This window comes from Alosa pseudoharengus, unplaced genomic scaffold, assembly GCF_046254945.1.
Source record: "Alosa pseudoharengus isolate Yale_2024_CS ecotype anadromous, Long Island Sound unplaced genomic scaffold, YU_APseudo_1.1 YU_APseudo_1.1_scf_15, whole genome shotgun sequence".
Lineage (NCBI taxonomy): Eukaryota > Metazoa > Chordata > Actinopteri > Clupeiformes > Clupeidae > Alosa > Alosa pseudoharengus.
The window spans coordinates 23,575,516-23,601,744 of record NW_027468620.1 but is presented as its reverse complement, the minus strand read 5'-3'; the positions used below and the strand labels follow the sequence as shown (position 1 = coordinate 23,601,744).

The 26,229-nt window shown below is 44.3% G+C and overlaps 1 protein-coding gene across 1 annotated transcript; it reads right to left on the bottom strand.

Annotated features, from left to right (window-relative positions):
* Positions 1-9,136: 9,136 nt before the first annotated feature.
* Positions 9,137-22,081, bottom strand: LOC143123929 (uncharacterized). The gene is made up of 21 exons (XM_076285192.1): positions 21,740-22,081; positions 21,505-21,596; positions 21,143-21,204; positions 20,874-20,957; positions 20,483-20,633; positions 20,031-20,104; positions 18,559-18,697; positions 17,739-17,816; positions 17,156-17,193; positions 16,902-16,925; positions 16,382-16,492; positions 15,266-15,345; positions 14,906-15,062; positions 12,738-13,655; positions 12,410-12,559; positions 11,882-12,043; positions 11,484-11,579; positions 11,325-11,372; positions 10,510-10,684; positions 10,090-10,231; positions 9,137-9,698 (listed from the first exon to the last, which is right to left on the bottom strand). Exons 1-21 carry the CDS (start codon positions 21,748-21,750, stop codon positions 9,566-9,568), a joined length of 2,925 nt encoding a protein of 974 aa, XP_076141307.1. The 5' UTR covers positions 21,751-22,081; the 3' UTR covers positions 9,137-9,565.
* Between the last annotated feature and the right edge of the window lie 4,148 nt (positions 22,082-26,229).

Genomic DNA, 26,229 nt, shown 5'->3' with positions numbered 1-26,229 from the left:
ATACTTCATGTACTTTAATCATATTTTTAACACACTAACGTATACTACTTTTTTACCTGGGAAGTTTCTTTTTGGAGCCTTCTCCATCTCGCTCAGTCATACTGAGAACATTTATGTCTTCCGTTCTACACAGTGAACAGAGTTCATTCTGTCAAGGGCTGAAAAAATATAAAGACATAGGATTTGAACAGACGTATTTTACATGACATATACAAGGTCTAAACTAAATCTGAGACAGTACAACAATAACTATTTTTGATTTGACGTGGAATGGCTCAGCTGTGAACTTGGTGAAGACAGTTTGTTGGTTCGGGTTTCCTGGAAAACCTGCGAATGGCGCTCGGGGGAAGTGAATAAACAGTGTCCCCCGTGTTGACCTCCCATGTGCCCTTGAGCAAGGCACTTAACCTCTCATGAGGTTAGCGCAGAGCCTCTCAGACCTCCCCCAGAGTCTCCTGGGACCTGCAAGACATATCCTCCCATCTCTCCCTGCTCTGCACACTTGAACTCCTATATGGAATTTAGGAGCTTGATTGACAGAACACACAAGATTTAGCCTAATAAATACATGACGCTCCTTCAGTGTTTTCTGAGAGAAGGGCTATTATGGGGCACGGGGGCCATAGAGTAAGACTAAGAGCTTGCCAGGTGACTATGTGGGACACTGGTAGGGTGGAGCACACTAAACACATTTGTATATGTGCATGAGTGTGCAGGGCATGGCTGAGTCAACCTGCCATAGGTAAATAAATTGGCTTTTCATTCTGGTTCAAGATACAACATGTGCACAAGGAAAGGTGAGAAGTAGAGAGATGGATAGCCTGTCTTTTCTGGCAAACGTATGTAATAAGGCAAACTTTACTTTGGGTCAGTGTGTGCAAATAAATGTGTGTGTCTGTATCTATGGGGACGTTTGTTATTATTTCTCATGGAGCCACACCCCTATCATATTTTCGTTCCCATTTATGCACAGTTCATAATCTGCCTTGTATCATAAACACCGCCTTTTTGATCCCTGTGGTCATAGAATTCAAGTCATCAAAGAAAGCATCTCAGTGAAAATCATTGGGCTGGCCATTTGGGAACGATCAAACATTTCAAGTAATTTGAGGAACTGTAGTCAACATGATAAAATACTTGAGATTCCACACAAAGTCGAACAGTCTAAGGACACGTTTCCTTTGGCATGGCTCCAAGAAGAATGGCCAAAAGGAATGGCTGGAACAAACATGTGCTTTCTAGACACAGGTAGGCCGGCTTCTGTCCTCGCATACACTCAGGATTATCCGCTGGGGTTTGTGAGGTCAATCCATATTTTGCTTTTACAACACCGAATGGATAATAAATGATATCTCAGTGTTTCTTTCTTTAATGATTCGAGGATCCTTGCCAAATGCGTCAGTGAGACGGTGAAAGAATAGACCGTTTTCTATGGCGCTGTCCAGAGAAGGGAAGGACATCTGTGTAAGTCCTAAAAATGTAAACAGCCAATGGGGTCTGGGAAGAGGCTTGGGAGAGAGAAATGAGTGTATGACTTTGTAGAGGAAATGGTTAGTGGTTGAGTGTCCACTCCCACATCCAGGATTGTCTTGGCTATAAAAGGCAGTGATCTCCGTCTGTGTCTTCCCAGGGATCAATAGATGTCTTATCCAGAAGAAAGTCATTATGGTGGTGATGGAGGTGGGCACGCTGTGGAGCAGCAGCTGATGACAGGAACATGTCAGACACAGATGCCTGACAGAGACATGGAGCTGTGTGTGTGTGCGTGTGTAAGTGTGTGTGTAAGTCTAATATTTTGTGGACCACTCACCCGAGTCTCCCCAGGGTGTTGTCATGTTTGGTTCTAAATCTGGAGGGCCCTCTGTTTCCTCTGAAGTGGCTGCCACACAAAGGTCAGAGGGTGTCTTAAAGTGGCCTTGGGAACCCAAACAAAGGAAACAAGGAAGGACTTAATTCAAGTATTGAGAAATAGCAACAGAGTATATATGAATAGCCTCTGTTGGGAAGTAATAGACAAACTGAGCCTGTGAGTTTGTTATGAACACTGTAAAAACAGCTGAAACACAGTTTGTGTTTTACAATTTCCACTGCTTTGTTTGTAACACATGGACACATCATCAAACTCCAAAGTGTTTTCCGTTGAAAAGTCCAAGAATTGCGCACCGTATAGCATTTTGGTGGCAACGAAAGCAACTACATATGAACAGCATACCGGACAGGGCCCTCATCACTGATGAAGCCTGTGAGAGGACTGGCAGTGGGTTAAATTGGGATCTGCCTTGGTGTAAAAATAGGTGAAGTGCATGCTGAAAAACACCATTGGCTTTACCCACAGCACGTCAAGATAAGGTGGGAAAAACAGGCTCTCTTTTAGCATGGACATGGACAGAGCCTGCCAAAGCAAACACTGGATGCTTTTACCTTAATAACCACTATCCTGGTGCCAAAATCAGACAAGAGACAGTTGTGTCTGGTATCTGGATTGAGAGATGACATCTTTCATAGGCCCTCTACTCTGAACTAAACTGAGGACTGCAGAACTACAACTGAGAAGTAAAGCAGCAGTCTTCACTGTATTGTGTTGTCTTTGTACATTTATGTACACCCAGGCTCACTGTCTATACAAAGGTTATGGTTAATCACACATACTGATGACATTTTCCTGTTCTGAGGTGGCTGGTGTGAAACTTGTTTCCAGCAACAGTCACCAGATAGGCTGTCATGCTGAATAATTTCCTGTGTATTAGCCACAGTGTGTATAAACCGCTGGACAATGTTTTACGCAAGTTGAAAAAACAAAACCACAAATACCATTAACTGCCCCCTGTTTATTAATCTCATAGCTGAAGAAATTTGGTAAAATCAATATATAAACCTCGGCTAATAGTTGGGAAATTATGGTAGTCAAATGTGTGACGCATGGCACAGTGTCTCAAGGAAGTATTTAGGATTGATTGGCCCATTGCATTGCATCACAAACTATTATTATGATATGGCTATTCATATAATTTCCCTTAAACATCTGTATATAAATTCATACTGTATAATCACAACAAATATTAAGAACATACTAAGGCTAACTGCTTAGAGTCCACATCAACGGGGCCTAAGCATTTGTTAGCCTAAGCATTTGTTAGCAAAGCCTATCTATATATACTAAGTATTTCTGATATGTTGCTGATTGGATCATAAACGGCCACAGCAACGAAGAGGAATGACTGATTCTTTTCTATTATTGTGTTACATGTTACAAATGTAAAGCACTTTGAGCTGCATTCTATGTATGAAAGGTGCTATACAAATAAAGCTTATTATTATTATTATTATTATTATTATTATTATTCTATAATATGACTCTTTAGAGTCTAATATAGAGACATACAATGATTCCACGAAAGCACTGATTCATTTGAAGGGAATCCACCCCTGGCAGCTCCTCATTAATTACACCTCACTCTTCATGCCTCATGGTCCATTTACTGCATGGGTGGTACGGCTGCGCTACTGTGCTGTGTCTCTGTAAGCTGGAGTGGATAAGTGTTTACTTAGGCTGCCGCGGCTTCTCAGACCTCCACACATGTGACCCAGTCTGATCTGGTGGATGAACAAGCAAACAAACAAACTGTAGGAGAACACAAGCATCATTCACGAAGAGGGAGAAAACAAGAAGTGCCAGTGTAAAGCCAACAGACAACAAATGACAAACAAAAAATGACAACATAATTAGTCAAGGCATGATTTCTGGGCAACAGCACACTGTGTAGACAAAAGCTGTAAGCCAAAGTGCTTTGCACAAAAGTACAAAATAATACAAAAATTAGGAACTGTTACTGAACTCTAACATGCTACTGCTTTTGTTACTCATCCCTCCACATTCCCTGAACAAAATACTTTATTTCTTCATTTTCTAGATTTCAATATAAGTTCCTGTCTTTGCACACAATACTGAGTAGATAAAACATGACCTTGTTTTCATGCTACACCCATCAATTCCTACAAGTCTTACAAGTCGGGCAAAGAAGACCTTGTTCTGACAGGTAGGGTACTGGTAGTTCTACTCAAATAGAAAATCATTTACAGGAAGCTGTACACGTCTCAGCCTAACATAATAATGTGAAAATCAATTCAACACAGGCCTTACTTGCAAAAAAGTAAGAAGTCTTGGACCTGTGTTCACAGTGTTGGAGGAACTGAAAAGGAGATGAACGGGTGATTATAGTGTTTGGTTTTGCACCCACATGACAATGGAGGAAGCAATACAGTTGTTGACTCTGTTGACAGTCATGCCCAAGATTACAAGATGACGGAGCTTACCACATGGTTTTCTTTGGCTGACAGGGTTTACACAAGGTATGCCAAGAAACATATTGTTAAATGGCGCCACCTTTTGAACAAAAGTAGTTACTGCTAAGAAAAAAAAAAAAAACAAGAACATGAGGCCTAATATTTAAAGACTACAAGCATGGACGGATTATGAACTTTCGGGCCCCTGGGCCCAGATGTATTAAGAGCCCCCCACTAATTGTCGTATATGTGGGAGGGGGGGTTTGGGGGTCCTCCCCCAGAATTTTTTTTAACTTTGATGTGATTTCCTGTATTCTGGTGCATTTTGGGGATGGCCAATACTAAATACAATCAGATTCATAGCCTACATCCTGATTTGTTGATATTGAGGCAATGATTCCATGCAAAGGCTTGGGCTTCAGGGCCCCCTGACCCCTTGGGCCCCTGGGCCTGGGCCCGGTAGGCCCGTGCAGTAATCCATCCCTGACTACAAGTACAGTAGTGGCTGCTTACAAGCAGTTATTTGTTTGTAGACATGTGATACATGTGGGTATAGATGGATGCAAAGAAAGAATAAAATCAAAATAAGAAATACATAAAATTGAAACTACATGCTATTTAGCAACATGCCAAAACACAATCATAGAAGCAAATTAGCCTGGCTAACGTCAGACCTCATCTCATTGAATAAAATCAAAAGTGAATAAAATCGTGCGAGTAAGGTAGCATGGGAAAACCCAGGCTACAAGCAAATAATGTATGTAATATTTGGATCCAAAGAGTGAGAAGTGAGCATATTTTTAATTCATGTATTGTCTTGTGTTTTATACTCATTGCACTCAACGCTCAGTGCTCTGCATCCTCCCGCTGGGTTACATCTTTGACCTTGTCTCCTGGAGGTGGCCTATGTGAGCTGTACTGCAGCGATCAAGCGGCCAGGCAGGCAGATGGATCAACAGATTGGGTGGTGCTGCCCATGACAGATTGGCAAATCGAGGTGAGTGTGTGTGTGTGTGGTCCCTCTTTGGATTTTCAACCTGGATGAACAGATTGAGCCATGCTGCACCGGTGGCACCTGTTCAGAGACCTTAACGCCCCTCTTATGGCTGTCAATCAAGGCAAGGTGTTAACCGCTACAAACAATTCACCTAGGCCTATTACTGTGATGCTGCGTGGAAAAAACAGAGCTTGAGTATTTCGCCACCTAGGAAGAGGAGAGGCTCTTTCGAACTCTCCCATATCAGCTGTGCAAACAAGCACACAACAAATACCATGCCCACTGCCATCTTATTCTTCCAAACACTCAAAACCTGCCATGCTGCTGAATATCCATTGTGTTTGCTTTTATAGTGAAACTTGCCTGTAGGTCTGTTGCAAATTGTGGTTTGAATCAGTGGTTTGAATCTTCCTTCCTCATAGGCCTACAGTGAGTGTATTGTCATGAGCGTGACCAGGTCATTAAGATCAACGCTTACACTGTAATTAATGGCCATAAGCTCTAAAGCTGATTAAGTACCATGTAATGGGACGTCTCACTTCAAATCATGTCTGCGAGGCTTGATACTGCTCTAAAGCCAGAGGATGGCATATGGACGCCTGGTGTCTCAGGCTGTCCACCTCTCCTAACTCAACAGTCAAACAGCAGCAGGGGAGGAGACTTGTTGGTGTGTCCAGGTGGCGGGTTCTGGCATAATCTCACATTAAAACGGCATTCTAGTGATTTCTGCGGAGCCAGTGTGATCGTTTTCAGGCTACCTGTCAAGTCTCACAACACCTCGGCCCCGAAGCAAGAGAAAGAGAAAATCTCTGACGGAGCACGGAGCAGAGCGCTTGAAGAGTGTTTTTGGCGTTGAAGAGTGTTTTTGGCGTCTCTGACAGGGGGGTTGGATGAGCCAGAGATGTCGGCCGTGGTGCAGCAGACGCCCAAGTTGCGGGCCAGCGAGGTCTGGGCACTCTACGGAGGGGAGCTGGAGTACTGCCTGGGTGGCGAGGATGGAGAGGAGCAGGAAGCAGAGGTGAGGGGATGTGGCTGGCCTGGCCACAGAGTAGGTGCTGTTATCCTTGTTGTCAATATATTGACAATAAGAATATATTAAAAAAGTAAAGTAAAGTAAAGTAAAGTAAAGATGTCACTTTTATGCCCTCCCTCTTCCAATTCAATTGCACAAATTAATTGTGTCTATGACACAGTTGTGTTTTCCAGGGCAACAAATATTTGACACTTAACCTTTAAATTGAGAATGTCATGCTTCTGCAGGGTCATGACTGACTTCCTGCGGTTTGTTATGACCTCTGTGTCTCCCTTCACTCCCTCAGTACCTTGATCAGCATTCTGAGTGCAGTGATGGGCAAGCCTCTGTCGGTAAGCACCACACTCCATCTGCCCCATCTGAGTATGAGCTGGTCAGTAGGCACGCACAGGGTCTGGCCTGCCTCTCCAACCAAGACTACTACTCTCAGCTGGAGGCCCTGAAGAGAATGCACCTGCAGAACATAGCCGAACTGGAGGTCCTGTACCAGAATGAGCTGACGGCCAGCAAGGGCAAAGCGTCTCAGGGGACACAGGTGGACGATAAGGATGAGATGGACAGGTAAGTGAATTAAGAAAGTGAACACTGCAGTGTTCGTACTGAATTGTCAATTCATCATTATCACTTCTTGGGATGAATGATCGATTCATTACCTCTGTAGAAGCAATAAATAAGTCAAATATTTGATCACCATTATCCTGCTATGAGGTTGTGAATATATTTGTATTGTTATCTTTTCAATAGTCAATAGTAGCACCAGCTGTACTACTTACATTGCAAGTGACCACAGGCTGCCTTCTCCCCCTGATGTCTCCTTGCCTGTGCCTGTTGAGGTGTCCACTACCATGGCAACCCTGACAGGGACAACAAAGAGGCAGACATTTTGCCCCTCAACAGCCCCCTCCCCCTGGACAATTGTGCTACCCTATCCCATCTATAGTACACTATCTATATTTATAAAATGTACATACTGTAATAACTCTTATACGTAGCAATATTGTACTGCTCTTTAAACTGTTCATACTGCATATACACTTATTTTTACTACTCTTATAATTTTACTCTTACTACGCTGCACATATCTGTACATGTTGTTCATACATTGTTCATACTACATATCCATATCTATTCTGGTCTTATAAGGCCACTGCAAATACATTGCACATATTTATATTTAATTCATATTACTGTAAACCATACCACCTTCTTAACTGTATACTACTGTCTACACTGCACTATATGTCTTACGCTAACAGTCTTATACTGTTTATACTGCCCCAACTGTCTATACTATGTATATCACATTGCACTTTTCTGCTTTTTTGCACTTCTGGTTAGACGCAAACTGCATTTCGCTGTCTCTGTATTTGTATACTGCACAATGACAATAAAGTTGAACCTAATCTAATCTAATCTAATCTAAAGACGGAAAGTCTGCCTGATTATCTCTGATTATCTCTACAGTGCTCAGGAAGAGAGTGAGTCTTTGCCAGCTGGGCAAGAGACCAGCACGATCTCCAAACAGGACTTAAAGCTTGAGCAGAAGTCGGTCAGTGAGACAGACACACCTGGGAGCCAGGGGATGGAGCGAGAGCAGAAGAAGAGAGAGGAGGAGAAGGAGGAGAGAGCCAGCAGACAGAGCAGCGCAGATGCCACCAATGAGGCTCAGAGTTTAAAGCCTCCGGTGCAGCTGGAGCCCTCGGTCGTCTCTAAGGCAACTCGTGCTGGCTCAAAGGACCGTTCGAGGGCTCCCAGCAGACGATCCTCGTGGACGGAACGTTCCGGAAGGCGTGCCAGCAGGCCAGTGACGGTACCCAAACCGTTCCAGATGATGCTCCGCGAGGCTGACAAGAAGCGGCGCAACGTGAAGACACGCTCGGAGGTGGTGCTGGAGAACGCGCTGCTGCGCCGCGAGCTGGAGGAGATGCGCGAGTGCCGGCGGCAGTTCCGCGCCACGCCCGCCCCGCCGCGCTCTCGCAGTGTCGGCCGCAGTGGCGCAGGGCGCAGGGCCCGAACGACCTCTCTGGACCGCGTCTCCGAATCGAGCGCTGGCGGCAGCAGCAGCAGCGCCAGTGGCAGGAGCCGCAACACCTCGCCGCAGCCCTTCAGCTTCATCGAGCGCGAGCGCAAGAAGAGGGAGCGCAAGCTGGAGGAGGCGCTCTGCAGCGGCGCGGGCTCCCGCGAGGAGCGCTGGGTCTTCAAGGCGCGGCCCCTGCCCCGCATCTACCGGGCCTGCTCCGAAGACTACCAGCTGCTCGGGGCAGTGGAGATGCACAGCAGAGACCAGGAGCAGCAGCAGCAGCACCGTGGGCCTCCGGCCAGCAGAGGGCACCAAAAGCATGCAGGGAGATTGCTGGAGAGGGAGAAAGGGGGCATGGAAGTGGATGTGGACACGGAGACATCGGAGGAGAAACCAGAGGACCGAGAAGACGAAGCGGAGTCTATGGACGGACCGGAGAGGCCGATACTAGACAACGCCAACTGGACGCTGAGAAGGAAGCCGTCGCTGGTGGGTAAGGGACTGCAGCTGGAGGGGGAGACCGGCAGGGGAGTGCGGAGGGGCAGGGAGAGGGAGTGGTCCTACATCCAGCCCATCCAGCGCACCTGCATCAGCCTGAACCTGGCCTCCTCCTTCTCCGTCAGCCACGAGCGGATGCTGGCTGGCAAGAGCGACTACATCAGTGTGTGAGAGCCAGCCGGGACTTCGTCATGGCAGCACACAGGAGCACAGGCTATGCACTGAAAACACTGGCCACAGCAGAATAGGAAGGCTGACATTTGAGCCAACAGGCTGATGTTACACTATGACAAAGGTTAGGGAGGATTATGCATTAAGTACATATATGTGTAAAGTAGAAACTTTAAAAATCAATTTAATAATTTCCAGTTTTAGTGTTTTTTATTAAGGTACTACATATCCTTATGTTTTTCATGTGCAAAATAAAGCAATTATCTTGATTTACAATATACAATGTGTTGATTAGGAATTTTGTAAACTAACTCAAAGTAGCTTTTTACAAATAAAGTTTTTGTGTGCCACTCAGAACTCTCTCAGTTGCTGATATTTTACACAGCACTAAAACACACAGACAAGAAAACAGACACTCCCAAATGAAATAAGAATAAAGACACCAGGTTCTGTTTGTAGTCCTGCCCAGACATCAAAGGGCCAGTGGTGTACTGAGTCATTTCATTTTTTCCCCTTCACGTCATTCTTTCCTTCCACCTTCGTCAACCCCTTCCTGTTCTCGTCAGGTCATCTCATCCACTCTCATGCCACACTTTCTGAGCGTCCGTCTGACGTAGGGCACAGCCTCCTGGGTGAACCACTCCCGCTTGTACAACACCAGCATCACGTCAAGCAGCAGGCTGTGCTCCCTCTTCCTGCTCAGGAACACAACAAAAACGAATGAAGAAATAAACAACAAACAAGCAACAACAAACAGTGTGTATATGATGCTTGTAAATGGTGAAAAATAGGTAAATTAATCAATGAGCCAACATTATGCTAAATGGGGCAGCCGTGGCCTACTGGTTAGCACTTCGGACCTGCACTGCTCCCCGAGCGCCGCTGTTGATGCAGGCAGCTCACTGCGCCGGGATTAGTGTGTGCTTCACCTCACAGTGTGTACACTGTGTGCTGTGTGTGTTTCACTAATTCACGGATTGGGATAAATGCAGAGACCAAATTTCCCTCACAGGATCAAAAGAGTATACTATACTTATACTTACTTATAAATGCTAATATATGAATGGCAACAGTAGTGTGACTCACAGCTGCTTGAATATGTCTTTGGTCTTGCGTAGGCTGGGCTCCTGTTCGCGTCGGTTTTCTGGGTCTTCTGGTGGTTTCTCTGGGAACGTTGGTACAGGTCCTTCCTGGAACTCACTGCAGCTGGTGTAGCAGCATTTGCTGTCTGTGCAACACAAAAAAAGAGCATGTCAAAAAAAATTACATTACAATTGTGATCTATGCTTATACTTTATTTTATTTATAAAAAATATATTTCATGGTTTTCAGTACAATACTACCTCAACCAATCTTAGTCAATACTTGATAATAAAAATCTGGAAAGTGTTGCTGTTCATCAAACTTACTATAAGCTATAGTTTTGTGTGTGTGTGTGTGTATGTGTGTGTGTGTGTGTGTGTGTGTGTGTGTGTGTGTGTGTGTGTGTGTGTGTGTTACTCCTGCCTGTGTTTATTCCCCCTGAGCACTGTTGGGACACATGGTGAGACACCACCAGCATTTCCGTGTTGGTAGTGACTGTGTGGACATGGGAGGACCCTGAGTTTCCGAGAAGACCGTGGTTCACTTCTCTCTTCAAAGTCTCCACTCTCTCACTGAGAAGTGCATTGTCAGATTTCACCTGTAGGGGGAAGCAAGTGCATATTCTCTCACAGTTGGTCTACTCACTGTATTCTGTAAAATTTGTTCTGATTCTTATGCTATAGCAGTGTTTTTCAACCACTGTGCCAGGGCACACTAGTGTACCGTGAGAGATTATCAGGTGTGCCCAGAAAATTACCCAAATGTCACTCACTGGTCCAGTTGCATCAAAGAATTTATAACCACATGCTCTCATTGATTGTATGATTGCACTATTTGTGGTATGCAGGCATTGTACAACGGGGGCCCCATATCCAGTATTCACAGAATCATCACATATCCAGTTCATAACAACAATTAAATTAGATATAGTCACCTACAAATGAAACAGAGGGCGCTTGTTTTATTGAGCAGGTCTTGCATAGAAGCCATAATAAGGCCATATCTGTGTATTATTTGAAATTTTAGGCTATGGTATGTTTATTTTTTCTTCACACAGGATGTTAGTGTGTCGTGGGACATTTTAAGTGTCAAAAGTGTGCTGTGGCACAAAAAAGGTTGAAAAACATTGTGCTATAGGATGTCAATGCATACGAATACAGATTCTGGCTTTTAAGATTAAGAATATTTGTGATGATTCTGAGAAAGGTATTCATCTCAATATTATGCATGCAGCTTACCCTCTCGTAACATTCTCTTACTTCATCAAGATGGGACATCAAATCCTCCTATTAAACAAAACACAAGACAAACTTTGACACAGAGTCACATGCCTGAGCAATGCAAACAGTAGAAAAGAAAAACATGTCTGATGAGAGAATGAAAGACAGATGGGGCACCTTATCTTTCTGAAGCTGAGCCACACTAAGAGCTACATTCCCTTTGAATGTCTCGTGCTCCACACTGGCACTCTGCAGCTCCGATAGCAGCCTCTCCTTAAAGGTGAAGAGAGATGGGAACCCTTCTCAGATAACACAATCAGCACACTTTTATTTGCTTAAACTTTTTAACTCTCTCTTCGGCCAGCACCTCTGCTCACAGACTCTCAAAGAGAAGCATCTCTGCCGTCGCCAACAACAACAAAAACCAGAAAAGCCAAACAACAGCACGGAATGTTTCTGGCTCAGCCGACCGCCATGCTGTCTCCACAGCCTCTTCTCTCCCTGTGCTGTGTGGCAGACTGGAGGCTTAATCTTGTTGCGGTGATTAAGGAGCTTCCTGTGCTCCGGGAGCTTACCGTCTGCTCGCGCAGGCTGTCCTGCTGCAGGCTGGCCTGGTCAAGCTGCAATCGGAGCTCCTGGGCCTCTTCGGCGCGCAGCAGTTCGGTCAGGGCCTTCTCCCTCTCCACGCTCTGGTCCAGCTCCTTGTACGACACCACCAGCTCCTGCTGCAAGGCCAGCTGTAATGAGAGAAAGAGAAAGGGAGACAGGGAGGAAAGGCAGACAGCAGGTACAGATGAAAACAGCTTTTTTGCTAACTTTTTTGCTAACTCTGGCACATTTACTTTTTGACTGTAAACAAAAAATGTTAATTGATGTGCACTGTCCCTTTTAAATAAACAAACAAATAAATAAATAGGTAACCAGGGATATGGGGTTGGGGAAAGAATGGACAGAGAACATATGAAAGTGGGGACAAAGGGAGGAAAGTGACAACACAGAGGTGAAAAAATAAATAAGGATATTTATAGCCCTGAGCAAGGATGAAATTAAGGATGAACAGTTAAGTGATGATAGTACTTTTCTGATGACCTCTGTTTACTCACAATCTGTCCTTTGAGCTGGAAGTTCTCGTTCTCCAGGTGAAGAAGCTGGTCTGTGTTGATCATGGAGCTCACAGCCTCTACCTGAGTCTCTGTGTCTTCTCTCAGAGACTCTCTATCCTGTGGGGTTTCAGCAGAGCCAGGGGTTTGCTCCTACCCAAACACAAGAGAGATATGCACACTCAAGACACATACACAGATCTGTAGTTTGGTTTATCTGTTGAAATCAGAACTATTTCTCAACTAATTCAAATGTTACTGCGTAGCACAGAAAGAGAGGGCACAACACCAACATTACAAAAAGTCAGTTCTATTAGCCTGGCACAAATACCTCTGCATTGGCAGGTATATCAGTGGTGATACATCTAGAAATCTCCATGGCCTCCTCCTCTTTCCTCTGCTTGTGTTCTGCCACCTCCTCCTCCTCCTCCTCCTCTTCTCTCTGCTTGTGTTCTGCCACCTCCTCCTCCTCCTTTTCGCTCTGCTTGTGTTCTGCCACCTCCTCCTCCTCTTCTCTCTGCTTGTGTACTGCCACCTCCTCCTCCTCCTCCTCCTCCTTCTTTCTCTGCTTGTGTTCTGCCACCTCCTTTTCCTTGTTCTTCTCCTCCTCCACATTCTGTCTCTCTTCTCCTCTCGCCAGAAGCCTGGCCTCCAGCTCTGCCACTCTCTGGTGGAGGGAGTCTCGGTCTCTGCGCGCCTGGACGATGAACTTGTCGTACTCCTCCCGGATCTTCCGCTCCCTCTTGCAGTTGGGGCACTCGGCGAGTGACCCCTGAACGTCAAGGAGGGACGCAGAAGAGCACGGGAGAACACGGGAGGAGGTGGCCGACAGTCTCTCCACGGAGCGCCGTGGGGCAGGGTACACCACCCTCTCCACCCTCCCCACGCTTCCCCCTCCTCCTGCTCCGTCCTGGGGCAGAGAGAATGGATCGGACAGGCTGCTGGAGTAGGAGCGTGGGCGAGAGGAGAGCACGCGGGACACCCTGCTCTCTGCGCTCCTTCCTCCTCCTCCTCCTCCTCCTCCTCCTCCTCCTCCAGCTGCTGTCGATCGCTCCTCTCGTGGGCAGTTTCCCCTTCCAGCAGGATATCCAAAATGGCTGCCACCGCAGGCACCCTCAAACTGGCCCTGTTTCTCCAAATGGGGCAGGAACGCTTTGAGTTCGGGTTCATCTGGTTGTCTGTGGCAGGGCCGGAATGGCGGAGAGGAAGGGCCAAATGGGATGGGAGGCAGGCAGGTCTGAGCTGTAAGCTGAACAGAGACACAATCAAAAATAATATGGTGCAGGATTCATAATCAAATACCATGATTCACACCCCACCACACATTCATCTCACTATCATTCTCTGCATACTGTATGTACACAGTGCACAATTGTGACTCATTCAGTTGACTCTTCCTTATCAAGGAATAGACACAATGCTCACTAATGGAAATTGTATAAGATTGCCATAATGTATAACATCATCTGACGTAAGGGACAAAGAAAGACAATCATTTATTCAGTGTTGTTTTATATAATGAGCCAGAGCTGTGCCTCTTGCTCTTCTGGTACACCTGTTCCGTGGCAGTTTTAAGGCCTCTCCGTGTCTCTCCTCTCTATATGTTTTACGGGCCTCTGTGCTGTCGCTGCAGGCTCAAATAAAAAGCCCGTAGCTTTGGGTAATGGCCACGGGAGACTGAAACATTCCCATAAAAAATCCAGCGCGAGCGCACTTGGGTGGTTCGACCAGCCCGAGGCTCGCGGGGGGTCTCCACATTAAGCTTTATGAGTCCTCTCCATGCCTGTGTGAGAGGGAACACTTGAGAAGACAGACTCTGCAGGGGTCTTGGTATGCTCGGTATGCATCCTTTTGTCCCTGCTTAAGAGTGTGTGTGTGTGTGTGTGTGTCTGCTCAAAGTGTACACACTCCTCCCTGCCATCATGCTTGGCACCTGTGAGACAGGGAGCCACCTCTCTCTCACACACACACACACACACACACACACACACACACACACACACACACACACACACACACACACAAACACACACACACATTTCCCCAGTGACATGGTCCTATTGCCGCAGGCCTGCATAAACAGCGGGCTGTACTCATGTCCCACTGAATGCAAGCTCATAAAAATTTTAATTAGTTCTTAGGAGGAAATGTGACACCTATGCAAAACACAGAGCAGCTGTATGTTTTTAGGCATGCACTTGGAGATTAACTATTATACCCCTTACAGTACATACAGTTATATAAATCCTGTATGTTCTAGATCAGTGTTTCTTAACTGTTCTAGATGATGCATATATAGGGCCCTAATTCAAGCTCTTTGTCTGTCATTCAAATTAGGGCCCGTAAGTTTCCCTCTTCTCTGACCTGTGTGTCTGTTCCAGAGAGCCCTTAAGGGTGTGTGTTGTGTACCTGTGTGTCTGTTCCAGAGAGCCCTTAAGGGTGTGTGTTGTGTACCTGTGTGTCTGTTCCAGAGAGCCCTTGAGGGTGTGTGTTGTGTACCTGTGAGGGGACGCACTGTAGCAGCGAGCGGTGGACGTGTCTCCCGGGGATGGCCATCGCCCGAGATGCAAACTGCAGGCTGCTTAGGGTCTCAGTGACGGAGGACAGGTGGGGAGACACCGTCACAATCAGAGACATCCGGCAATTTCCTCCCAGGCTACATACAACACACAGAGGGAGTCAGATTAGTCAAATGGTTATCATAACGGTTAAAGACCATGTTATCATGTTATTCAAATACTGTAAATAAAGTAAATAAAGACGATGGTGGTGTAAGGTGTACATTTGCCGTGCCTTGAAAGAAGCAGAACTGATTATCTATTGAAGTCTTAGTGGGAAGTGTGTGCATTTGTTTCTTACCAGTCTCTCAGAACCCTGGTGAGCTTTGACTCTCTGTATGGAATGTGGTGACAACCAGCCGCACTGAGTGCAAAGATGACCTGTAATGAGACGGCAAAATACAGTAATTTCCTGTTTATTAGCCACATTGTGTATAAGCCGCAGGACAGTGTTTTATGCAAAATAAATAAATAAATATTAATACCATATTAACTGCCCCCGTGTTTTAAACTCATAGCTGAAGAAATTTTGCAAAATCAATGTACCAGTATAAGCCGCGGCTAATATTTGGGAAATTACTATACTGTAAGTAAGCAATGTCACCATCGTGCCTGCTGAAACACATCACAAGAACAGTGTGGAGTCAGAAAGTAATGTAACCATTAAGTCACTCATACAAACACAACATCTGAATTAAGGATCATATTCTACATGTCAAGCATTAGTCAAAATGTTCCTTGCAGTTCAATACAAATGTCAAAACCTTGTTATATCAACAAAGTCCATATGGGCCTCTTCGCCTGCCTTCATTGATGGGAATCCACAATCCAGTATATATGTAGCCACGTTACTTTAAAAAGGAAGAAGGAGGAGGGGGTCAACCAAAATTCCTTTCACCTTCTCTTGCCTTATCCCCTTCTCTGTGTAAGCCACCTTCATTCAAGTGGGGTACAGTCATTGTGTTCTGCCCTGCTCATTACGCTCAAAGACACATTCCACAGAGGAAAGTATGGGCCTCCTCTTATCTGTGGTTGCCACGGAGACGGCATTTTCACTTTGTTGGACTTGACACGTCCCTCTCCAAAGGGGAGATGTTTAACCCTTTACATAATTTCCTGAGTGGGCAGCAAGGGGGAAGGTTGGTTGGGGGGGGGGGGGGGGGGGGGTTAGCTGAAGAGTGAAGATCTAAATTGACAGATGCAAGATGACAGCATGAAGCGTGACCTGCAGGGGGGGATGACTCGAAGCCAAAAGCTGCATGTGATTATCCTCTCCGCCGTGCGCGGGCTGAAGTGTACGCACAGCTTTTTAGTGAACGTGCCATAACCTCCGATTAGCAAATAGCGCGGGGAGGGTGGATGTTTCAATCAAAACAAAGGGGAGGTTTTGCGAAAACACGAGAGAAATGTGACTCACATTTCCAAATATTGTGAGGGACCGCTTGAGAGTTTTGGCCTCCTGTGGGTTTTCCGGAACTGTTTGGAAACACCTCTTGACTTCCAGGGCAGCATTACCGCGACCACGAGCCTTTGGGAGCCGGCACAAGAGCGTCACACAGACACACACACATATGTCACAGGGCCAAGAGGAACAGTACATTCCTGTCCATTAGTATGACATCACCATGCTATGCATTAAGACCTGTTATCGCTCAGCCTATGTCAAACAGAAAAGCAACGTCAGGGGCCATCACAAAGACATTGTGTTATCACTCATGGAATTATCCTGGCTCGGTGCAGTATAGATGTCTGGAAGTACTTAATCATCTGAGCGTGCTTATGTGCGTATTGTTTGTGTGTGTTTGAGAGAGAGAGAGAGAGACAGAGAGAGAGACTGTGTGTTTAGGCATGTGCCTTTGAATGAGTGCGCTGGTGTGACTCTGTGTGAGTGTGTGTTTGTATACGCAGAAGGATTGGGAAATGGCCATGGGACTTACTTTCCCCGAGCTGGCAAGATCCACCTAGGAAAGCAAGAAGAGATACAGAGAAAGAGAGAGAGAGAGAGAGAGAGAGAGAGAGAGAGAGAGAGAGAGATAACAAATATTTGATGCTTGAGGACAGCTTGGTCTGTAAAGTGAATTTAAACACACAAACACCCATCCCACACGCGGCGTCTTGCGACATCACACCGGGGTGTCCACAAGTATGCAACACTTCCAATCATTCACCAAGAGACTCATTAGACACTTACCAGAGTGAGCTTGCTGGCTGTCTGGCCTCCCCCCTGCGCTGAAACATACACATAAGGACACAGGGATTCGTCTGTGTCAATTTGGCTAATACAATCCAGCCCTGCCACGTCATGGCATATTTGCACAAAAAAAGTATGAAAACAACCCGAAAGCAGAGCCTAATGGAATTTAGGTATGCACATACATACATATCAGCTCCAAGACATGATGTTGAAACACATGTGTACACATAGACACATACACACACACACATACACACACACACACACACACGCACACGCACACGCACACAGACACTCTCACACAAGGGAAATGAAATTCCACTGAATGCACATGAGGCTTGTTTTTTTTTAAAATTCTGGTTATATTGACAGAGGAGAATTCCAGTAATGAGGTTGAGGGAGAACTGTAGTGAATGTTATCACGTTGGTTTCACCTCAGCTTCTCTGCTGATGACAGCTGTTTAAGCTGACAGCTGTTTAAGTCTTTTTATTTCTGTTTTTTTTTTTTAATTTTATAACAAACTATCATTTTAAAAGTTGTTTCCAAAAAGTAAAACTTATATCTGAAAATGTTGATTACCAAGGCTTGCCTTTGTGTTGATGACCATGATATTGAATATGGAATGGCTTCTGGTGGCAAACTCCCCCTTTGAGGTGCCTAGAACACAAAGCACATAAAAGTAGAGAGGAACACATATCTGACGTGTTGGGGAAATGTCTATGCCTGCATTGGGAACATTCACTTATTCCCTACATAGTTCACTATATAGTAACTACTATATGATGTGGTGATGGTGATAGTGTGGTGGTTAGGACAGTGAAACCAGAACTGAAACCTGTCCGTTCGATTCCCAGCTGCCACAGTACCCCTGAGCAAGGCAATTGGATACAAGTTGCTTCAGGGAGACTGTCCCTTTAACCCTAGATACAAGCGTCAGCTAAATGCATAAATATTGTTAAATACTAGTGTATACTGTGAAGTGCACTATGTAGTGTGAATGAGTGAACACAGGCTATTTCTATGGGAGAGGACAACATTTGAAGCCAAACATACTTGTGGCAACTCCACTAGGGAACAGCACACAGTAAGCTTACGCAACAGCATGGCCACAATTAACAACATAAGCCACAGCATAAAGAAAACTCAAACATTTAATGTTGTGCGTCATTCTGCTGTAACTACATAGAAACTAAAAGCATTTCCCCGAAAGCGTTGACAAGACTCAAATTGTCAAATGACAAGAGATGATCAATTTGAACATTCTGTCCACAGTTTACATGCTGGCTGCTCAAAGGCCTTGAGAGATGCAGGTCTTGAGTCCTCCCACATCCATGAGTGAACCTGACATATTTTATGTATGTATGGCCCATGCACCCACCCCCCACCCCATCCCACCTACCTGCTTGTCTGTTTGCGGCCCCGCGTCGATATGCCTGGAGCAGGGCCTGTGGAGAGTCCACCTCCACCTCCTTCAGACCCTCCAGCACCACCGCGTCCTCCCCCTCATGGATGCGGCTCACCTCTGAGGGCTGGCTGTCCTGTAGGAGAGAGATGGTAGCATCGACTGTATATATAGACCCTTTCAACAATAAAAACAAAAACAATGCTTGAACGTTCTATTTGGGTCCCAATCTACTTCCTCTGCATTAAGATAACATATGGAATGTTAAAAAGGAAGTCTTGTGGGGCTAACTATGATGCTGATAATGGAACTCTCTTGAAAGGGTCTACAGTGCATACGGAAAAGTATTCACAGCGCTTCACTTTTTCCACATTTTGATATGTTTCAGACTCATCTTAAAATGAAAAAATAAAATTCAAATAAAAGACCATTTACATAAGTATTCAGACCCTTTGTTATGACGCTTGTAATTGTGCTCTGGTGCATCCTACTGCTATCATAAATGGTCCTTTAGATGCTTCTACGACTTGATTGGAGTCCACCTGTGCCTAAATTAATTCACTTGACATTATTAGGAAAGGCACACATCTCTTTATATAAGGTCTCACAGTTGATGTGGTGGTTGATGTGGCCATCATTCTCAAATGGAAAAGTTTGGAACAATTAACAGTCTTCCTAGATCTGGCCGCTCAACCAAACTGAGTAATCCTAGACTAAGGGCCTTGGTCAGACAAGTAACCAAGGACCCAATGGTCACTATCAATAAGATCCAGAGTTCCTTCGAGAGGATGAGAGAAGCGTAAAGAAGGACAAACATCAGGGCATCACTCCACCAATCAGACCTTTGTGGTAGAGTGGACAGATGGGAGCCAGTTTCCCAAAATGCACCTGAACGGCTCTCAGACCATGACAAGTAAAATCATCTGGTCTGATGAAATGAAGACTGAACTATTTGGCCACAACTCCCAACGGTGTGTGTGGAAGAAACCAAGCACTGAGCTGCACTGATGTTTGTCCTTCTTTACGTATGCACTGTAGAACTATATAGTCTACGGGTGGTAGAGTCCAGCATCCAGCAGTCCTTACGAGTATGCTGCAGGTTTGTTTGTTGCATCACTGTGGTCAGTGTTTGTGGTGCAGTATTTATATACATTTGCATTCCACATCTCTCAATTTTTTCCAGGTGTTTGTTATGAATGTACATTTTCATTTTCCAGAGAAGAGGAAAAGTGTGCAAAAGCAACACAAGGTCCACTCCAAAACAATCAAATAACATGCATGTAGTGCATAGGATTGTGGATACATTAGGCTTTCAGAATTAAAACCTTGTTGTAAATCATGCTGACAAAATCTGAATGCTTTTGATTGATGATAGACTTGAGTAACTGCTGGCATGCAAGCAACAGATGGAATGGAAATGGATTTCCAAAGACACACACACAACCACAGACACACACAAAACAACTTACCAACAGATCATAGATCTTGTCATTGGAAATGTGATAGAAGGACACTGTGACACTGCAGGTGGAAGCCTCGGGTGCTGAGTACAACCATTAAGGGAAGACAAATCTTTCACTAGACCTTTGGAGCCCTTAAAGGGCCATGTGCAAAAATTCACAAGAAAGTTTTGCATGTGCACCAGAAAGTTTCTAGTGAGCACGAGAAACTATCTGGTGTGCCCTATATTAAAAATTACGTTTTAGAAAATAAGTTTGAAAATATGACCTTATTGGGAAATGCACTTATTACATTATCGGGAAGTTATTACATTATCAGGTTTTTATTACATTTTCAATGGATTCAAGTGCAATTTTTTATTACATTATCGGGGTTATTACATTATCGGGGATTTATTACATTATCAGGTTCTACAAGCCTGCCAACTTAGGGGCCTCAAACTTCAACAGGAAAAGGATACAGTTGAAAATGTCCTCAGACATGCGGCTGAGGATGCCTCGCTGCTTGCCTGTCAAGCTCCCGCCAAGCATGGTGTAAGTCTTTCCACTGCAGGGGGAACCGTAGGCGATGACACAGCCATTGTAGCCTTGCATGAGGCCCCCCACCAGAGGCTGAAGAGACGCACTTCACGTTAAACCTGAGTCATGCGTCTTCCCGATCTCACAAATAACTCACCCGCAGCTTTATCACGCTGCGATTCAGTGACATTTTTCTCCCGTGACTTCCAGCCCGGTAAGTCTATCTTGTGCTGTTTTACTGGCAAAGTCAGGTATGACTGCACAAATTTACATTTTTGAAATCAATCCGAGTTTCCTCAACGTGTGGTGTAGTCCTACATCATTTAAGCTTACCTTTGCTGTGGATTCGTAAATATCATTTTGGTTAGCGCTCTCGTTCCACACTGCATCAAAGAGTAGAGAATGGGGCTGGTGGCCCTGAAATGTATTAAAAACATAATAAAGAAAAGGACATTTTAGACCAGGACTCCTGTCTTCAATGTTATTGTCCTACACCAGACAGACCATCATGCCATATCTGCAAAACGAGGAAGCTATTTAAGATCACTGCTCTATTAAAAATTGCTTTTTGATTTGGACAGTTGGACTACACAAACACTTACCCGGCCAGTGTCAACAACAATCCTGTTCGGTTCAACCACTTTGATAGAGTATCTTGCCTCCTCTGAACGAGAGATCATTGTGAAAAGATGGTTATTCGGGATTATTTTCATTGCTCTGGGAAGATATGCCTTGAGTTAAAACTGCAACGTAGCCTAGGCTATTCCAGTTTCCATGTTATGTTTATGGTTGTCATTTACAGCAGACTCAACTTCTTACAGCCTCATATTCTACGTTCTTCAGTCAATAATTCCCTTCAAATTGTAATGTGCCTGACACACCAGTACAGTGGTGCAGACTTTCCCCAGCAGTCTAATGAAATAAGATCAGTGCAAGAAGGGATATATGAGGAAATGTGGGTGACCTGTTTGGGGGTCCCACTGTCGCTGGGGGCACAAGCGAATGGCCACTCGAACGTTTCTCCCTGCACCCTGCTCTTCGTTACTGTCTTTTTGTCTGCCGATAAAAGATGAAATGCTTCAGTGACTAACTGAAGTTACAATGTGCATCAAACAGTGCTAGGTCATACAATAAAAATACGCTAATTGTTAAGTCTGTAATTTAAAATAATGAAATTAGGGTTTGAATAAAAGACATACCCTCTGTCCATGACAGGTTCTCAGATTTTCTGTTTTCATCACAACACAAACACGTAATAAACTGCACAAAAACTATCAGAAGCTCGTTAAAATTGGCAACGCAACACATTTTGGGAATATGAGTTATTTCATAACCGTGGGACTAGGCTACTCACCTGGTGGATGTCCATCAATATTTGTTACAGTCACAAAATCATCAGACATTACTCCATCAATCATAGATACCTGCTGACTTTCTCCAACTTGGGAAGACTAGGGAAACCGTGTGAATGAACTATAGGCTATGCCTTCAGGAAAGTACGAACAAGCGCTTTGGAGAAAAAGCGCACTGTTTAGCAGAAAAACGACTGGATGTTCCAGCCGTATAGACCAATGTGAAAGTCGACCACCACAACTGTAAGCATCCTGCGAAAGTCATTGCGAACAAGTGAATAAGCCCTCGATCCGCACCTTGACGCAAGTTGGCTACAACCAAAAAGACGACTCGCCCACTCCCATTCATCCCGAAATGTTCTCGTGAATGCGCACAGGGTCAACTGTTTTTGATCCAATGCGACTTGGAGTTAAACCCTTTCCCTTAGTTACCCTGATATAAGGCAAGAATTAAGTTAAAAATGCAGGACAATGTTGCGACGACAGGGATGCGTTTTGGTCACCAAGCGCTGCCGTAGTAAAATTAATTACGCTTTTCTTTCAGCAAAACCTGTAATAATGTAGGCAATACATTAAAAAAGATAACATTTCGGTTCCTCCGGAAACTTCTCTCACGGGTTTAAAGCAATTCAAAACACATTAATTTACAGTCGAATCAGCTGTGAAAACGTCACATCCATGGCTACCTTGACATGTGTCTGAAACTGTATTTATTACCAGTTGCCTGAGAGGTAGCCAGGAACGCTGAGCGCGCACAGACTCAGCTGCTCCTTCGCCCTCACGCTGCTCCCCTGTGCTGTTCTCATTGTTCGCTTTTGCAAAGTGAGAATAAACTGTCCGACAGAGGCCCCTTATTTTTTCCACATTTTTCCACATTTTTCTTGAATATACTCCCCTCTCCAAATTTCAGGAGACCATATTTCGTATGAAAAGACCCATTTACGTTTTGGCGTTTAAGTGCAGGGCACATTTGACTGTATGTTACACCAGGACAGAGGACATATTTCAGTGGCACAGAGGTTCCTATCCAATATAACAAACTGCTGCACATTTCAGATAGGAATGTGTAATGTAGATTAGATAAGATCAGATTCAACTTTATTGTCATTGTGCAGAGTGCAAGTACAAAGAACGAAATGCAGTTTGCATCTATCCAGAAGTGCAAAAAAGCAGAAAAGTCAGTGTTTCCCATACATTGACTTATTTGTGGCAGCCCACCACAATATCAACATTGACCACCACACAATGATTTTCCAGGTTGTACTAAATTGTGCTTAAATCTGTGTGATATGTGTTTTGTGATATGTGATATACAAAGTAAACACCGGTGGTGCATAGACAGGACAATATATATAGTGCCGTGTAGACAGTAGGTGGTTTACAGTAATATAAATTAAATCTCAAAATGTGCAATACTATTAGCAGTAACCTTAAGAGCAGAATAAATATGGCTATGTAGTATGAACAATGTTTGAACAACATACAGATATGTGCACTGTAGTAGCAGTAACATTATAAGAGTAGTAAGAATAATATAGATATATGCAGTATATTAATATAATATTTTATAAGAAAAACATAATAAATATGGATATTTAGTATGAACTGTATAGACAGATTGTAATAGTAAGAATGTATGTGCAGGTGTATTTCACAGTCCTATCAAAATCAGCCACATCATCTATGGCAGGACCAAACATTAGGTATGATCAAATAAATGATAGATCTAATACTTTAAGACCACATTTGCTACTTTTGTATTTCATAACACCAAATCTTGGGATGTTCTTGTGACATGGTGCAGAGTTTGGTCAGCTCTTATTCAGCACTAAGACAACAGACATTTAGAGTCCCTGACAGTGATGGAAGAGGCATGAGCAAAGAACTGCTGTGAAGGGCCCTGTAATGAGAGACTTAGGGAAAGTTATGGCCCAGTGAGATGGCCAGCCACTACAAGCTGACACAGCTGTGCTTGCCCTAGCTGTGCTTGCCCTAACAAATAGCCAGAGCCATCTCAGCCTGCTGAGACTACTACAGTGTTGCTTGCTTGAAGAGAGGTTAAAATCAGACTGAGGTTGTACTGAGACATAGGTCACTGTAATAAATTAACTTCACACACCTGTCATGCAAAGATTTCTTTCAAATATGAAACGGAGTTCTACCTTAGATTAGGACTGCAATGGGACACAGAAAGTCACATTTGGTGAATAGTCCTTCATAGAGCCGGTTGGTGCTTAATTGTGCTAAGTTGCTCCTCTCCAAGTAACTCCAGAATTAAACTGAAATCTCTTACTTTGGCCTATAGGACACTTACTTGTACATCCCCAACCGCCCACTGTGGTCTTCTGATGAGCGTCTGTTGTGTCAAACAGTCATAAACGCTAGGTCAAATTCAAGACTCTTCTCCTCAGTGGTTCCTTGTTGGTGGAATGAGCTGCCCGGTACTCTCAGTTCCTGTGATAGTTTGGGTCTTTCAAGCGAGGTCTAAACGCATATCTGTTCACCATGCACTTAGTTAATTAAGTGTTTCTTATGAGTTATGGTTTGTATATAATAGTATTTGTTTTGCCATATATTGATTGAATTGACATTATTGTTTATTATTGCTATTCTCCTTAATGTAGTCTTACCAACATTTTAAATTGTTCAGTGTTAAATTTAACAATTGTATTGTTTTTATTTGTATGTCGCTTTGAACAAAAGCGTCTGCCAAATCCCATACCGACACACCCACACACATGCACAGACACAAACACACTCACACACCTATAAAACACACACACATGCGGGCGGGCAAGCAGGCAGGCAGGCACACACACACACACACACACACACACACACACACACACACACACACACACACACACACACACACACACACATCCAGAAGCCCACTCTAATCAAACTAGCACACACAGTAGCACACATATACACAATAACATACACACATTATGCACACACTCATTTACATACACAAAAGTAGGGGATGGAGTAGGAGGTGGAGACAAATTGACCATAACCATAACACATAAACACACCCACACACATGCACGCACAAACACACCCACACACACATAAAACACACACACATGCAGGCAGACACACACACGCACGCACGCACGCACGCACGCACGCACGCACACACACACACACACACACACACTCACACACACACACACACACACACACACGGGATGGAGTAGGAGATGGAGAGAAATTGACAAGCGTGATTTATTTTTGCGGAGAGAATGTGCAGTTGTATTTTGTACCGCTCTGCAGTACATCTAGTTACACATCATTATAGAGAATGTTGCAGATAATATATGCATTTTCACAATATGTCAGTGGTAAAACACAGTGTTTCATTGAACCCAGTGCAAGCTTCTACCATGCCCACCCAAGAACCAGTCTTTATGATATCCTCCAGCAACATCAAGGACATGTTAGCATGGAATTGTGCAGCTTTTAACTGACATTCAGATACATTACCATTGTATGCTAGACTTCTTCATAAGGGTGATGAGAGTGTGTGCCAACATAAACAAGCCACTGTGCACAAACCCTTCACATCTTATTATAGAATGTAGCTTAAGAATATCCAAATGATCAGTATAACACAAACATTTGAATCTTAAAATCACAATGGAATTGTCTCTGCGAGACACTCTGGCGATGAGCAATGATGCACGTTACTTTTACCCCTTGCATCCCGGGGAACCAATCAAATCGGTGTATCTGATATATGCGGGCCAGAGGTTAGCTAAACTGATGACGACAGCACTGCAACGTTGGAGGTCAGTAAACATTGGTCGTAGTGTTATCCAATTGCGTCGAAGTCCGGAATCATTCAGAGTAAACATTGGTCTAGTGTTATCCAATTGTGTGCAGTGAGATTTTCAAATACATGCTTGGTGCCGCCCCTCGAGTTGGGCCATTACATTGTTCGTGGCCAGACCCTTAATCTTTCTAGATTACCAGGGTCTGGATTTTCCAGGCTAGTGAGGTATGGCAATGTATGGCAAATCCACATTTGTAAAGGGATTTCAAAATGACGAGCTACTCTTTATGTTCCACTGGACTTGAGTATGAAAGCTGTCCAACTTGGAACAACCACAAGTGGAGGATAAGAAAAAAGTAGTCTACTGTAATGCACGTTTTTTTGTTGTCTCTGTACTTGTACTCTGCACAATGACAATACAGTTTAATCGAATATCCTTTTTTTGTGCTGGTGTATGATGTCAGTCAAGCTCACACAAAAGGTACACTAACAATCTAAAATGACTTTTTGAAAAGTTTAACTGGTGCCCATGTTGCACTCCAAGAACTTATTTTGATGT